This window comes from Chiloscyllium punctatum, chromosome 11 (assembly GCF_047496795.1).
Source record: "Chiloscyllium punctatum isolate Juve2018m chromosome 11, sChiPun1.3, whole genome shotgun sequence".
Taxonomy (NCBI): Eukaryota; Metazoa; Chordata; class Chondrichthyes; order Orectolobiformes; family Hemiscylliidae; genus Chiloscyllium; species Chiloscyllium punctatum.
In genome coordinates, this window is record NC_092749.1 from 19603845 (window position 1) to 19620108 (window position 16264).

The 16264-nt window shown below is 42.5% G+C and overlaps 1 protein-coding gene across 1 annotated transcript in view; it reads left to right on the top strand.

Annotated features, from left to right (window-relative positions):
• The window catches only part of efcab2 (EF-hand calcium binding domain 2), an 89474-nt gene that overhangs the window by 56639 nt on the left and 16571 nt on the right, over nucleotides 1-16264 (top strand). The window contains exons 5-6 of the mRNA XM_072580422.1: nucleotides 3025-3067; nucleotides 4339-4405. Of these exons, the coding sequence (XP_072436523.1) occupies nucleotides 3025-3067; nucleotides 4339-4405 (110 nt within the window). The remainder of the gene's footprint in view (nucleotides 1-3024; nucleotides 3068-4338; nucleotides 4406-16264) is intronic.

Sequence of the window (16264 nt, forward strand, 5' to 3'; positions counted from 1 at the left end):
TGTCACACAACTGAAGATTCTACCTTTACTTACACTGTTAACACTTTTCTTGGGTTAAAGTGAGAATGAAGTCACAATTATATATCAAATCCTGGAATAAAAACCACTGAAAGGAAAAAGACCTATCTATACATAATGGGCAACATGGTGGCTTAGTGGTTAGCAATGCTGCCTCACAGTGTCAGTGACCTGGGTTCAGTTGTCTGAGTAAAGTTTGCATGTTCTCCCTGTGTCTGTATGGGTTTCCACCAGGCTTTCCTTTGTTCATTCACAGGATATGGGCTTTGCTGGCTAGGCCAGCATTTATTGCCTATCCCTAAATGCCCAGAGGGAAGTTAAGAGTCAAACACATTGCTGGATCTGGAGTCACATGTAGCCTAGATCAGGTAAGGATGGGTAGTTTCCTTCACTAAAGGGCATTAGTGAACCAGCTAGAGCTTCCCCACAATTGGCAATGGATTCATGGTCATCATTAGACTCTTAATTCCAGATGTTTTTTATTGAATTCAAATTCCACTATCTGCTGTGGCGGGATTAGAGGTCAGACCCCGAAATCATTACCTGGATCTCTAGATTAACAGTCCAGCGAAAATGCCACTAGACCATCACCTTGTAGACAACGTTGTCAACAATTAATAATCTTGAGAATTGTTCTGGGCTGTACTGAAGGACCTCTCTTGAGCTATCCAGATAATGAAACTATTGTTTCAGGCTGTTATACTGGTCTGCTTTATCAGAACCGTTGACTTTGATTTGTTCTATATTGGCACTCTTGTCTTTGATCGAGTCCTTGATAGCATTCATGAGCCAGATTGCAAGGTTATATTCTATTGGCACTCTTAATCACCAACTTGCCCTGCAATAACCAGAGTGAACCAGAGATGTTGAGAATTGGCATAACATGAAAGTGGAATGACCACTGCTGGGAAACCAATGTACATGACATCACAAGCAAGTTGTGCATTGAGTGAATGGAAATCCTCTTCTTATTGTTTTTGGTCTCCACAATAAAGCCTTTACCTGGCTACCAATTCTGTCCCTTTCTGCCAATGAGCTGAATCTGAGTCAGACTGTTCAAACACTTGATGTGATTTCCTACATCTTTCCTCTATCATCAAGAAATCAAGGATGTGTACTTCTACTTCCATAAAATTGCCCACCTTCATCCCTGCCTGAACACCAACTCACCTGCTGCTGAAAACCCCTACTCATGTTCTTTTACCTCAAGACATGCTTATTCCAGTGTTGTCCTGGCTAACCTTCTATTGTCCATCCTACATTAACCTTTCCTTGTCCAAAATTTGTTGCCTTTATCTTAACTTGCAGAAAGCCCTGACGAGCCTTTGTTAGCTGTGCCTCAATTCAAGGATGATGTCTTCTCAGGGTCGTGCTTTTTTGGGTGTGGGGGTCTTCATGTGACTGAACAGGCTGATATTTGTAGATCTTTGGATGCATGCATGACATCACATGAGGTAGTGTGTTGTGGAGAGCAAGATTTGCTTCCTTTAGTTTCCTTCTGAGCTGCTCTTCTACGTTATCTTTAAGGCATTTGGACTGAAAGCGTGATATAGCTTAATAGATAAGTTGTCACCATTTGTACAATTGGTAGCAACTCCTTCCAGTCATTGATGTCATTGCTACCATGCTTTAAGGGAAGACAGAGTGTCTTTGCAGCATTTTCTTTACCCTCCCCAGAGCAGTGGCCAATTAAAAATTGAGAAAACAACACTTAGCAGGGAAAATTATTTTTTTCAGCTATCTAGGCAAGGTAAAAGCAATGACTGCAGATGCTGAAAACCAAATACTGGATTAGTGGTGCTGGAAGAGCACAGCAGTTCAGGCAGCATCCAACAAGCAGCGAAATCGACGTTTCGGGCAAAAGCCCTTCATCAGCTGATGAAGGGCTTTTGCCCGAAACGTCGATTTCGCTGCTCGTTGGATGCTGCCTGAACTGCTGTGCTCTTCCAGCACCACTAATCCAGTATCTAGGCAAGGTGTACAGTTCTTTATAGTGAGTTTTGCAGTTTTGCCTGAATGCTTTTTGTCTGAATACTTGTACAGCTATATTCAAGAAGTACATGAGCATTTATTCACTGTGCTCCCCCCATCCCTTCCACTGAATAGGGAGGATGACACAAGGCATTATTAGTGGATTTTCTCTTGTGTGTCACTGATACACAGTCTGGATATTCCTAAATGGTAGTGTGAATCCCTTTAAATAATGCATCTGAAGACTATTTCTTAACTGTTCCTGCTGTGATTTGCTGAATGGACTTAAGAAGTGCTGATTTATGCATGCACTAACACCAATTTAACTAATGAGCCTTGATCATTGATCAAAACCTTATACCTGTTTGTTTTAGACAACTACCAGGGATATCTATATAAACACATGAGTAACCAATATATGTATATATCATTTCAGCTCAGGAACCTTTCATTGCAAAATGCCAAGGTGGTGAGGAGTTTTGGTCAAGAAGTCTAATCCATTTCTACCCATAGTCTCACCAAGGCCACATGCAGTTTGAAACTGGTCTTGCACGTCCTGTTTGTAGTGCTCCTTGTTTTCTGTACATTTTAAAATTCTCATTTTATTTGATCTGCTGCTTGAATTTCCACTAATCACTTAACCAAACATCAAACTCATCTCTGCCAAATTTCAATTTGTTACATTTTCTGTACTGAATTTGATTTGCAGTTTTTCTGTCAGTGATAGAGCTTCCCAAATCCTTTTTGAAGTTGTGTACATTGATATTCATTGATATTCTTCAATTCAGTAACATTTGTTTGGAACTTTAGGTGCAATTCCTTTGCCTAATTTATTCATAAATACAATGAACAATCCATTACAGTGTGCTGCCTCACTGCCATGCCACCTTAAAGTTTCCTATTATCAGTGTTTATGGCTAATATCCTAATATAATGATTCACCATTACAACAGTGACTACTCTGAGATTGCAATGGTGCTAAATAAATGTATAAGTTGTATCTTCACGTGCATTTAAAAAAAATTTTCTTTATAGATACAGACCCCAACCGGAAGACGTTATTTTGCGAGCATTTGAGGTATGGTTGAATTTAATATTCCATCTCCTAAAGCCTGTTTTGAAATAGCATAGTTTCTAGTTTCAGTACTTCTGATTATTATTCATTTCGAGTGCAAAAAGTTAAGAAATTTTACAGATAGACAGCCCAGAGCAGCCAGTTCAGCCCATCTTGTCATTGCCAGCTGTAAAATAACTATCCAGTCCAAACCAACTTTCCAGCATTCAGTCTTTAGCCCTGTCTTTTTCAAAATGTGATGATGATTTCTGCTTCTAACACCCCTACAGGAAATGAGCTCCAGATTCCCAACAAATCCTCTGGGATATTTGCAGGCACTGAAACCAGACAGTCCAACTTGTGAAATGTCACAGTTCACTGTCTCTTTCAAGCTGAGACAAAGGTTTCATCACATCTCATCCCAGACCCATTGGTTGAAATGGCATCTATTCATCTTAGGATATGCTTAAAATGAATAGCAGGAGATGGCTAATTTGAAATGTATCTCAAGGGGGTGAGGAGTTTTTTTAAATAATAAACCAGATAGACTACTAAAGGCAGGAAGTACAAGTGTCTCAACACTCTCACTGGGTGGGGGAACAAACTGACAGAGTCATTTAAACAGACAGATAACATACAAAATTGATGGGTACTAAAAGATGAGCTGATACATTGAAGAGCCAATAAGTTTAGATGATGAGGATGGGAAAAAAACCTTGTGGAATAAAACACTGAATTAGACCAGTTGGATCAAACGGCCTGTGTCCATATGGTAAATTCAATGTGAAAGCTAATCTTTAGAAGATAGATGTCAAATAACAGCAGATCAGTTTTTGCGGTTAGAAGTAGTCAGAAAGGAAGGCACTGCCAAAAGCAAGAAAGGAACAGGTCATCTAGCTGAATACTTTTTCCTTGCATCATCAACTGAAAAGTGAGACTAAGTTACATAAGTGTTACCTACTTTGACTATTACTCACTTGCTATCAGTGAAATGAAGTAGTTCAACAATTACTGCTTGGCCTCACCTTACCAAGTACATGGCTTCAAAATGATTAGAAATGCACAGGGTAGGTCACACATGCTCCATGAAGAGAGCAGTTTGGATCAGAATTATTTTCACTTCTGGGCTACAGTATCATACTAGTTCAGTGTTACAGTGTCACTGGAACCTGTGAGTACCTGGCACTGCATTTGAGAAAATATCAAAAGTAAAACCCAAAACTTGCAAATATCCATTAAGGAGTTCTAAATTTAATCATCAACCTTTTAATGTCACTGCTACATTTCATCTCCAGGTGTTGGATCAAACTAAAAAAGGATATCTTACCCAAGAGGAACTTACAAAGTATTTGACTGAAGAAGGTACTGTTTCTTTTCTGTATATTGTGTATGTATGTGTATACATATGGCATGAACTTTCTGTAAATGTAACACCTCCTTCCAATAATACCTTCTTATGCTTTCTGTATTATGCTTCACCATTCTGAAGCTGAAAACACATGGCATTATGGTTGAGAAGGGAAAGATGACCAAATGGCAATTTTTGATTTTGGTTGGAGCTTTATTATACCAGTCTTGGAGTCCTTTATGTTTCTGATGGAAAATTGCCAGGCACTTATGATGGGATAACATTGAACATGCTCAGTTTCCCAAATGCCCTCGCAGCATCGAATGAAGGGGAATGACTGAAAATCCTTCCCATGTTACTGCTAGATATCAGTAATTCCACCAGTAACATGCTCCCACCACTGTAAAACTCATCTGGATTCCCCTTTAGCTTATGCCATAACACACAAAGCAATATTACTCGAGTCCAACACTCATACCTGTTCCTAATACCCACAAACCCTCCCCCATCACTACTCCTAAACTGCACATATTTAAAACCAGTCTGTTGTATTTCCTACCACATTCCTCAGTCTTCTGGTCTTATGGTAATATGGTCTTACCTTTGACTTTAAAAGAAACAGTTTTAAAAAAAGTAATTCTTTAAGACCACAGTTTCTAAGGAAAATCTAAGGAGTTGCACAATTTAATCAAAACTGCCAGAATATCATGCAATGAAAATATAATTTGACTTACTCTGTTATTACAAACAAGTGGCCCTGCTAATATGTTGTGGCTGCAATTGTTCATAGGATAAAACATCTTTTGTTGCAAGACAGATTTTTTTAAACTCACCATGGACAAAACCTTGGAATCTGTAAGTAATATTATAAAAAAAACTTCACACTGTCTACACTTCTTGTTAATTAGGTTTTGAATGCCTCTTGAAAATATATGTCATCATTGGCAGAGTATAAAGAATCAAAGGAATCCTCAGGAACAATACATATTAGAGCCATAGTATCTGCAGTCAACCTCTGTGTGAACAGTGTTTAAATTTGTGACCTGAAAGGGCCACATAAATACACATTGGTGGAGAGCAATGAAGAAATAATTTTAATTTATACAGTGCCTTATGTAAAGATGCCTCAAATCGTTCTACAGGAAGTGCAGTCACAGTTATTATATAGGCTGATACAGCAGCTGATTTCCATGTAGCATGGTTCTACAAACAGTAACTGAAACAAATAACTAGATAACCTGGTGGAGGTATATAGTATGAGAAAAAAAGTTACAGGCTCAAGGTGTTCACTGACGATACCAGCAAGACTACTTGATCTTTCCTCAGGTACTTTATATCCACCTGAACAAGTAAGTGGAACCCTGTTTCATGTTGTATTTAAAAGACGTCAGCTCCTGCAAAGTAGTGTTCTATCTGCACTGAGTGAGCAAGGCTAATACTTGTAGAAAATATTAGGATAGGTTTTCCTTTGAATGTGTGTTTTAGGCAACCAAGAGTCAGAGCAGAAATCCTCCCCTCCCTCATCCACTCCTGTGTATTCACCTGACTGTCAGCAGAATGTCTGGTCCATTTTGGTGCTAGTTATAACCAATATCCGGCATTAATGTGTGTTAATATTAACATAGCCTGCGAATACTCCTGTTACTCTTAGTCCCATAAAACGAAATCAGTCTTTAGCATCTTATATACCTCAATTAAATTTTCTCTGATCCTCCTAAACTCTAGCAACTATAGGTCTAAGCTTAATCTCTTCTCATATGACAAGCCTTTCATGTCTAGAATTAATCTAGTGAACCTTCTCTCAATTATATCTTTCCTCAAGGTAGTGGACCAAAACCTGTACATAGTACACCAGTTACAGGCTCACCAATGCCTTGTACAATTACATTATGGAAGAATAGAGACATGGACTATTTTCTAAATGGGGAAAGGCTGTGGAAATCTGAAATATAAGGGAAGTTGGGAGCCCTAATTCAGCGTTTTCTTCGCAAGTTAGGAAGGCAAATGCAATGTTATCATTTATTTCAAGAGGGGTAGAATACATGAGCAGTAGTGTATTGCTGAGACTATGTAAGGGTCTTGCAGACTACACTTAGAATATTAGGAGCAGTTTTGCACCCCATAACTAAGGGAGAATGTGCTGGCTTTGGAGGGGATCCAAAGGAGGTTTATAAGAATGATCCTGCGGATGAAGAGCTTGACTTATGAGGAGTAGTTGAAGACTCTGGGTCTGTACTTGAAGAATCAGGGGAGATCTGGGTTTTTTTATTCATTTGTGGGATGTGGGCATCACTTGCTCAGCATTTATTGCCCATCCCTAGTTGTCCTTGAGAAGGTGGTGGTGAGCTGCCTTCTTGAACAAGCAAGAGTAAACCAACTATGACACTGCAGTCCACCTGCTGTGGATTGACTTACAATGTCATTAGGGAGGAATTCCAGGACTTAGCCCAGTGACAGCGAAGGAACATCGAAACATTTCCAAGCTAGGATTGTGAATGGCTTGGAGGAGAACTTGCAGATGGAGGTATTCCCATGTATCTGCTGCCCTTGTCCTTCGAGATGGAAGTGGTTGTGGGGTTGAAAGGTGCTGTCTGACGATCTTGGGTGAATTTCTGCAGTGCATCTTGCTGCTACTGAGTGTCAGAGATGGAACAAGTGGATACTTGTTAATGTAGTGCCAATCAAGTGGGCTGCTTTGTCCTGGATGGTGTCAAGCTTCTTGAATGTTGTTCAAGCTGTACCCATCAAGACAAATGCAGAGCATTTCATCACACTCCTGACTTGTGCCTTGTAGATGGTGGGCAGGCTTTGGGGAATTCGGAGTTAAGATTAGAGTGATGCTGGAAAAGCACAGCAGGTCAGGGAGCATCCGAGGAGCAGGAAACTCGACGTTTCGGGCAAAAGCCCTTCATCAGGAATGAGGCTAGGAGTTTTGGTGGTGGAGAGATAAATGGGATGGGGTGTGGGGCTGGGGGGGAAGGTAGCTGAGAGTGCAATAGGTGGATGGAGGAGGGGGTGAAGGTGATAGGTCAGAGAGGAGGGTGGAGCAGATAGGTGGGAAGGAAGATTGACAGAATGGACAGGTGATGAGGATGATGCTGAGCTGGAAGGTTGGAACTGGGGTAAGGTGGGGGGGGGGGGGAGGGGAAATGAGGAAACTGGTGAAGTCCACATTGATGCCATGGGATTGAAGGGTCCCCAAGGTGGAAGATGAGGCGTTCTTTCTCCAGGCGTCAGGTGGTAAGGGAGTGGCGATGGAGGAGGTCCAGGACCTGCATGTCCTTGGCAGAGTAGGAGGGGGAGTTGAAATGTTCAGCCACGGAGCAGTGGGTTTGTTTGGTATGGGTGTCCTGGAGATGTTCTCTGAAGGACTTGTGAGTAGGAGTCCAGTCTCCCCAATGTAGAGGATACCGCATCGGGAGCAATGGATACAGTAAGTGACATTTGTGGAAGTGCAGGTGAAACTTTGATGCATGTGGAAGGCTCGTTTGGGGCCTTAGGTGTAGGTGAGGGGGGAGGTGTGGATGAAAGTTTTGCAATTCCTGCGGTGGCAGGGGTAAGTGCCAGGAGGGGAGGGTGGGTTGTTTGGGGCATGGACCTGACCAGATAGTCGTAGAGGGAACGCTCTTTCCAGAACTTTGAGGATTTAAGAAGTGGGTTACTCATCACAGTATTCCTAGCGTCTGACCTTCTGTTGTAGCCACAGTGTTTATTTGGTGAATCCAGTTGAGTTACTGGTCAGTGGTAACCCCCAGGATGTTGATAGTGGGGGATTCAGTCATTGTAACACCATTGAATGTCAAGGGGTGGTGATGAGATTGTCTCTTAGGTATGGGTTTTGTATAGCACAAATGTTACTAGGCACTTGTCAGCCTAAGCATGGAAATTGTCCAAATCTTGTTGTATTTGAACATGTGCTGCTTCAGTACCTAAGGAGTCATGAATGGTGCTGAGTATTGTGCAATTATCAGCGCACAGCCCCACTCCTGACCTTATGATGCAGAGAATGTCATTGATGAAGTAGCCGGAGATGAGTGGGCTCAGGACACTACCCTCAGGGACTCCTGCAGAGATATCCTGGAGCTGAGATGACTGACCTCCAACAACCACGACCACGTTCCTTTGTACCAGGTGTGACACCAACCAGTGGAGAGTTTGCCCTCTGATAACCATTGATTCCAGTTTTGCTAGGACTCCTAGATGCCATCCTCAGTTGAATGCAGCCTTTATGCCACTCTTGCCTCACTTCTGATTGAAACTTACAGAATAGGGAGACCTGAATAGTGTGGACATTGAGAAGATGTTTCCACTAATAGAGAGACAAGTTCCCAAGGTCTCAGCCTTGGAATGAAGGGACAACCCTTTAGAACTGAGATAAGGAGGAATTTCTTCAGACAGAGGGGGTTAATCTGTGGAACTCATTGCTGCAGGGGGCCAACTCATTGAAATAGATAGATTCTTGATTTGTATGAGGATCAAGGATTTCAGGGAAAAGGCAGGAGGATGGAGTTGAGAAACATATAAGCCAAGATCAAATGGCAAAGCAGACTCAATAGGCTAAATGGTGTCCTTTCGTTCTTATCTCTTATAGTTTAGCAACACTTCTGTACTTTTAAACTGCATTGCTTTAGCAGGAAATGCAAAATTTCATTTGCCTTCCTTAGTATTAGCTATATCTGCACACGAGCTCTCTGCAATGCGTGCATGAGGATGCTCAATCCCTCTGCATCCAAACATTTTGAAGTTTCTGTCCATTTAGATAATAAGGTGCCTTTTTATTCTTCTAAGCAAAATGGATAACCTTACAATTATCCACATTAAACTCCAAATGCTAACTTTTGGCCCATTTACCTCACCTTTCTATACCTATTTAAAATTTCTTATTTCTACTTTGCAGCTTACTTTCCCACTTATTTTAGTGTCAGCTGCAAATTTGGCTATACTATATTCATCCCTGCATCCAAGTCATTAATGTAGATTGTGAATGTAGGTTGGTGCCAGAGGTCAGATTCTGTGGCACCCCACCAGTTGTAGGGATGGTGATGGTCTAGTAGTATGATTGTTAGAAGCTCAGCCAATATTCTGGGAACATGGGTTTGATTCCCACCATGGCCGATGGTGGAATTTGAATTCATTACAAAAGAACCTGGAACTAAGAATCTATTGATGACCATGAAACTACTGCTGATTGTCAGACAAAACCCAGCTGCCTCACTAATGTCATAAACATTGTCATTGTCATGACATCTGCCATCCTCATCTGCTCTGGCCTGTACATGACTCCAAATCCACAGCAATATGCTGTCTGAAATGGCCAAGCAAACCACTCAATTGTATCAATTGCTACAAAGAAGTAAAAAAGGGGACCGACCACTTGGTGTAAACCTAGGCACCGGAAAAGAGACAGTGGCAGAAACAGCCCTGCAAAGTCCCCCTTACCAACATCTGGAAGATCATACCAAAATTGGGAAAGCTACCTCACAGATCAGTCAAGCAATAGCTAAAAACAAAGTGGCAACCTAGTGAAGCTACAAACCAGGATAAGCAGCAACTGACAGACAGAGCTAAGTGATCCCACAACCAAAACATTGGATCTAAACCCTGCAGTCCTGCCACATCCAGTGGTAGTGGACAATTAAACAATTCATTGGAAGAAGAGGTTCCACAAATATCCCCATCCTCAATAATGAAAGAGCAAAACACAACAGTGCAAAAGATAAAGCTGAAGCATTCACGGCAATCTTCAACTAGAAACGATGAGTGGATGATCCATCTAGGTATCCTCCAGTGGTTCCCAGCATTATTGACACCAGTCTTCAGCCAATTCAATTCACTACATTGATATCAAGAAATGGTTGGAGACACTGGATACTGCAAAGGCAATGGGCTCTGACAACATTCTAGCAATAGTACTGAAGATTTGTGCTCCAGAACTTGCTGTCCCCTAGCCAAGCTCGTTCAGCACAGTTATGACACTGGCATCTATCCGACAATGTGGAAAATTACCCAGGTTCTTCTGTACACAAACAGCAGGACAAATGTAACCTGACCAATTACTGCCCTTATCTCAATCATCAGTAAAGTGATGGTAGGTGTCATTAACAGTGCAATCAAGCAGCACCTGCTCAGCAATAACCTGCTCACTGATGTCCAGTTTGCATTCCACCAGGTCCACTCAACTCCAGACCTCAGTGCAGCCTTGGTTCAAGCATTGACAAAAGAACTGAATTCTTGAGGGGAAAGTGACAATTCTTGACATCAAAGCCACGTTTGATCGAGCGTGGCATCAATGAGTCTTAGCAAAACTGGAATCAGTGGGTATTCAGGGAAAACTCTCCGTTAGTTGGAGTCATACCTGGCACACGAAGATGGTTGTGGCTGTTGAGGTCAGTCATATTAACTCCAGGACATCTCTGCAGGTGTCCCCACCATCTCCAGCTGCTTCATCAATGACATTCCCTGCATCACAAAGTCAGAAGTGGGGATGTGTGCCAATGATTGCCCAATGTTCAGCACCAGTTTTAGATTAGATTAGATTAGATGACTTACAGTGTGGAAACAGGCCCTTCGGCCCAACAAGTCCACACCGCCCCGCCGAAGCGTAACCCATCCATACCCCTACATCTACATTTACCCCTTACCTAACACTATGGGCAATTTAGCATGGCCAATTCACCTGACCTGCACATCTTTGTGACTGTGGGAGGAAACCGGAGCACCCGGAGGAAACCCACGCAGACACTGGGAGAACGTGCAAACTCCACACAGTCAGTCGCCTGAGGCGGGAATTGAACCACAGTGCTAACCACTGTGCCACCGTGCCGCCCACGGTGACAGTTGTGACTCCTCAAATACTAAAGCAGTCCATGTTCAAATGCAACAAGATCTGGACAATTTCCAGGCTTGGACTTGTTATGGATCAGGCCAGATACCCTCAAAACATTTCAAGAAAGTTGCCCAGACCCTAACTTTTTGAGTTCTTTTAAGCAGACGTATCATGGATATTTCAGGAGTGATGCAGCTGGTCAAACTACTCAGTTTTAAACAAAACAGAATTTATTTACAGACTACTGAACAAAACACAAGCAAATGAAAACAGAATTCAGAATAACAACTATTTGAAAACCCACAACCTAACAAAGAGTTGTTCCGATTTCCTGTACCATTCCATAAAAACACCCCTTGGCAAAAAGGTAAATTCAAACACAGGTTCTTACATGAGAGAGAGATTGCAGAGAGGATCAGCCAGGGATCATTGGCTAAAATGTGGAATCCCTTTTTTCCCAGCAGCTTCTTGAGGTCCCCAACTAAAACTAAACCAAACTAGAAACATCCCTGAACTGGGAGAACTGGCCACTACCCTTTCATTGTACAAGTGTTTTAAAAAGAAAACCTAAAAGCACATTTCCCTGATTGTTGCCTTGTTTTTAGTTATCTATTAACCATAATCAAAGTGGCCTAATCCCAGACAAATCAGAACCTCTGCCTTTTACAACCCATTTTGAAAAAAAATCAAAGACAACATAACCTTGTTAAAAGAGCAGCATCATCACAGGCTGACAAGTGGCAAGTTGCATTCATGCCATACAAATTCCAGGCAATGACCATCTCTATGAAGAGGTAATCTAACAACCGACCCTTGACATCAATAGTGTTAACCAATACTGAATTTTATCAACATCTTGGGGGTTACCATTGACCAGGAATTCAACTGGACTCACCATACATACACAGTGGTCACAAGAGCAGGTCAGAGTCTTAGAATATGCAGTGAATAACTCACCTCCTAACTCCCCAAAGACTGTTCACCATCAATAAGGAGCAAGTCTGATAAGGAACTGATTAGGGATAGTCAACATGACTTTGTGCATGGGAAATCATGTCTTACAAACTTGATTGAGTTTTTTGAAGAAGTAACAAAGAGGAGTGATGAGGGCAGAGCGGTGGATGTGATCTATATGGACTTCAGTAAGGCGTTCGACAAGGTTCCCCATGGGAGACTAGTGAGCAAGGTTAGGTCTCATGGAACAAAGGGAGAACTAGCCATTTGGATACAGAACTGGCTCAAAGGTAGAAGACAGAGAATGGTGGTGGAGGGTTGTTTTTCAGACTGGAGGCCTGTGACCAGTGGAGTGCCACAAGGATCGGTCCTCTACTTTTTGTCATTTATATAAATGATTCGGATGCGAGCATAAGAGGTAAAGTTAGTAAGTTTGCAGATGACATTAAAATTGGAGGTGTAGTGGACAGCGAAGAAGGTTACCTCAGATTACAACAGGATCTTGATCAGATGGGTCAAGAGAGTTTAACTCAGATAAATACAAGGTGCTGCATTTCGGGAAAGCAAATCTTAACAGGACTTATACACTTAATGGTAAGATCCCAGAGAGTGTTGCTGAACAAAAAGACCTTGGAATGCAGGTTCATCGCTCCTTGAAGGTGGAATCGCAGGTAGATAGGATAGTGAAGAAGGCGTTTGGTATGCTTTCCTTTATTGGTCAGAGTATTGAGTACAGGAGTTGGGAGGTCATGTTGTGGCTGTACAGGACATTGGTTAGGCCACCGTTGGAATATTGCGTGCAATTCTGGTCACCCTCCTATTGGAAAGATGTTGTGAAACTTGAAAGGGTTCACAAAAAATTTCCAAGGATGTTGCCAGGGTTAGAGGATTTGAGCTATCAGAAGAGGCTGAACAGGCTGGGTGCGGCACGGTGGCACAGTGGTTAGCACAGCTGCCTCACAGTGCCAGAGATGCGGGTTCAATGCCTGCCTTGGGCAGTTATCTGTGTGGAGTTTGCACATTCTCCCCATGTCTGTGTGGGTTTCCTCCCACAGTCCAAAGATGTTCAGGTCAGGTGAAGTGGCCATGCTAAATTGCCTGTAGTGTTAGGTGAAGGGGTAATGGGTCTGGGTGGATTGCTCTTCGGAGGGTCGGTGTGGACTTGTTGGGCCGAAGGGCCTGTTTCCACGCAGTAAATAATCTCATGTAGGCTGAGGTTGTTTTCCCTGGAGCGTTGGAGGCTGAGGGCTGACCTTATAGAGGTTGCCAAAATTATGAGGGGCATGGATAGGATGAATAGACAAAGTCTTTTCCCTTGGATTCGGGGAGTCCAGAACTAGAAGGCATTGGTTTGGGTGAGAGGGGAAAGATATAAAAGACACCTACGTGGCAACTTTTTCACATAGAGGGTAGTATGTGTATGGGATGAGCTGCCAGAGGAAGTGGTGGAGGCTGGTACAACTGCAACATTTAAGAGGCATTTGGATGGTTATATGAATAGGAAGGGTTTGGAGTGATATGGCCGGGTGCTGGCAGGTGGGACTAGTTGGGTTGGGATATCTGGTCGGCATGGACTGGTTGGACTGAAGGGTCTGTTTCCATGCTGTACATCTCTATGACTCTAAGTCTTGAGTGTGATAGAAAACTTCCAACTTGCCCAGATGGGTGCAGTTCCAACAGCACTCAAGAAGCTTGACACCATCTAGGACAAAGCAGCCAGCTTAATTGGCACTGCAACCACTCCCTCCACCATCAATGCTCAGTAGCGGCAGTGTATACATTCTACAAGATGCACTGCAGAAATTCACTGAAGATCCTTACGCAGCTCCTTCCAAATGCATGATGACTTCCATCTAGAAGCACAAGGGTAGCAGATACATGGGAACACCATCACCCACCAAGCCACTGACCAAGCTGACTTATATGACAGTTACTTCACTGTCACAGGGTTGACATCCTGGAAATCCCTCCCATGGGCACTGTGTGTGGGCATGTGGGACTGCAGCAATTCAACAAGGCAGCTTACCACAACCTTTTCAAGGGCAGCTAGGGACAGGCAATAAATGCTGGCCAGTCTGCGACACCATGCCCCATCAGTCATAGAGTTATAGAGATGTATAGCATGGAAACAGACTCTTTGGTCCAACTTGTCCATGCAGACTAGATATCCCAGCCCAATCTAGTCCCACCTGACAGCACCCGGCCCATATCCCTCCAAATCCTTCCTATTCATGTACCCATCCAGATGCCTTTTAAATGTTGCAATTGTACTAGCCTCCATCACTTCCTCTGGCAGCTCATTCCATATACATACCACCCTCTGCGTGAAAAAGCTGCCCCTTAGTGTTTTAAAAAACTTACAGCTTGCCAACAGGAAAAGACACATTTATCCCAACTTGCTGCTTTCTGTTGTTATGGACCTGACCAGACCCCCTCAAAATATTTTAAGAAGGTAGCCTAAACCTAACCTTTTCTTATTTTAAAGGCAAATGTAAAATGCTATGTTCCAAAAGCAATTCAACTAGTGAAACTTCTTAATGTTAAGCAAAACACAACTTATTCAAACACTATGATTAAAATATTACAAAAGAAAGAAGAGCTTAGAAGAACTTAACTCTATTGGAAATCTTAATAGAATAATAGATTTATAAGAGGTATCGTTAATAAGTTTGCAGATGACACCAAAAATGGAGGTGTAGTGGACAGTGAAGGTTACCTCAGAGTACAACGGGATCTTGATCAGATGGGCCAATGAGCTGAGGGGTGGCAGACAAGACAAATGCAAAGTGCTGCATTTTGGAAAAGCAAATCAGAGCAGGAGTTATACATTTAATGGTAAGGTCCTCGGAAGTGTTGCTGAACAAAGAGACCTTGGAGTGCAGGTTCATAGTCCCTTGAAACTAGACTCACAGGTAGATAGAATTGTGAAGAAGGCATTTGGTATGCTTTCCTTTTTTGGTCAGAGCATTGAGTATAGGAGTTGGGAAGTAGTGTTGCTGTTGTACAATTTATTGGTTAGGCCACTGTTGGAATATTGCATGCAGTTCTTGTCTCCTTCCTATTGGAAGGATGTTGTGAAACTTGAAAGGGTTCATAAAAGATATACAAGGATGTTGCCAGGGTTGGAGGATTGAGCTAATAGGCTGGAGCTGTTTTCCCTGGAGCATCGGAGGCTGAGGGGAGACCTTATAGAGACTTATAAAATCATGAGAGGCATGGTTAGGATAAATAGACAAGGTTTGTCCCTGGGGTGGGGGAACTTCAGAACTAGAGGGCAAAGGTTTAGGGAGAAATGGGAAAGATATAAAAGGGACCTAAGGGGGAACATTTTCACACAGAGTGTGGTGCGTGTAGGGAATGAGCTGCCAGAGGAGGTGGTGGAAGCTGGTAGAACTACAGCATTTATAAGGCATCTGGATTGGTATATGAATAGGAAGGGTTTAGAGGGATATAGACAACGTACTGGCAAATGGGACTAGATTGGTTTAGGATATCAAGTCAGCATGGATGAGTTGGACCAAGCGTCTGTTTCTGTGCTGTACATCTCTATGGCTCTATAACTCAATTGTCCCAATATAGTAACATGCCATGAACACACTGAAATAACTGTAGCGGCCAGTATCCTGTCATCAAGTCACCCTTTATTTATATATGCACAGTACACTGGCTGTGACTAACCAGCTCAGAGTCAGTCTCTGAACTCAGGAGGCTCTCTGAATACTCTGTTTATCTCTGTCAGCCAGGCCTCCCTGCTTGGTTCAGGTTAATAACCCCAATCAAACATCTCATAGTCAATCAGATCCACCTGGTTCCAATCACTACAAACACCTCTCGGCAAAAAGGCAAATTCAGAAAACAGATTTTGTCTGACATGCAATCCAGCAGCCTACAAAGAAACCCCCAGCTTTTGACTGTAATTGAGAGAGGGAAAAATAGCTTCCACTTCTTCAAGCCCACAAAACTGCTTAAACCTAAACCTGCAAAACTAAAATAGCCAGAAATCCTGGTCTGTTGGCACTGGCCACGCCCATCCAGGCCACTTCTATTGTTCCAAATTTTAATAAAAGCCCAAGGCCTCATAAGTTGTTTATTT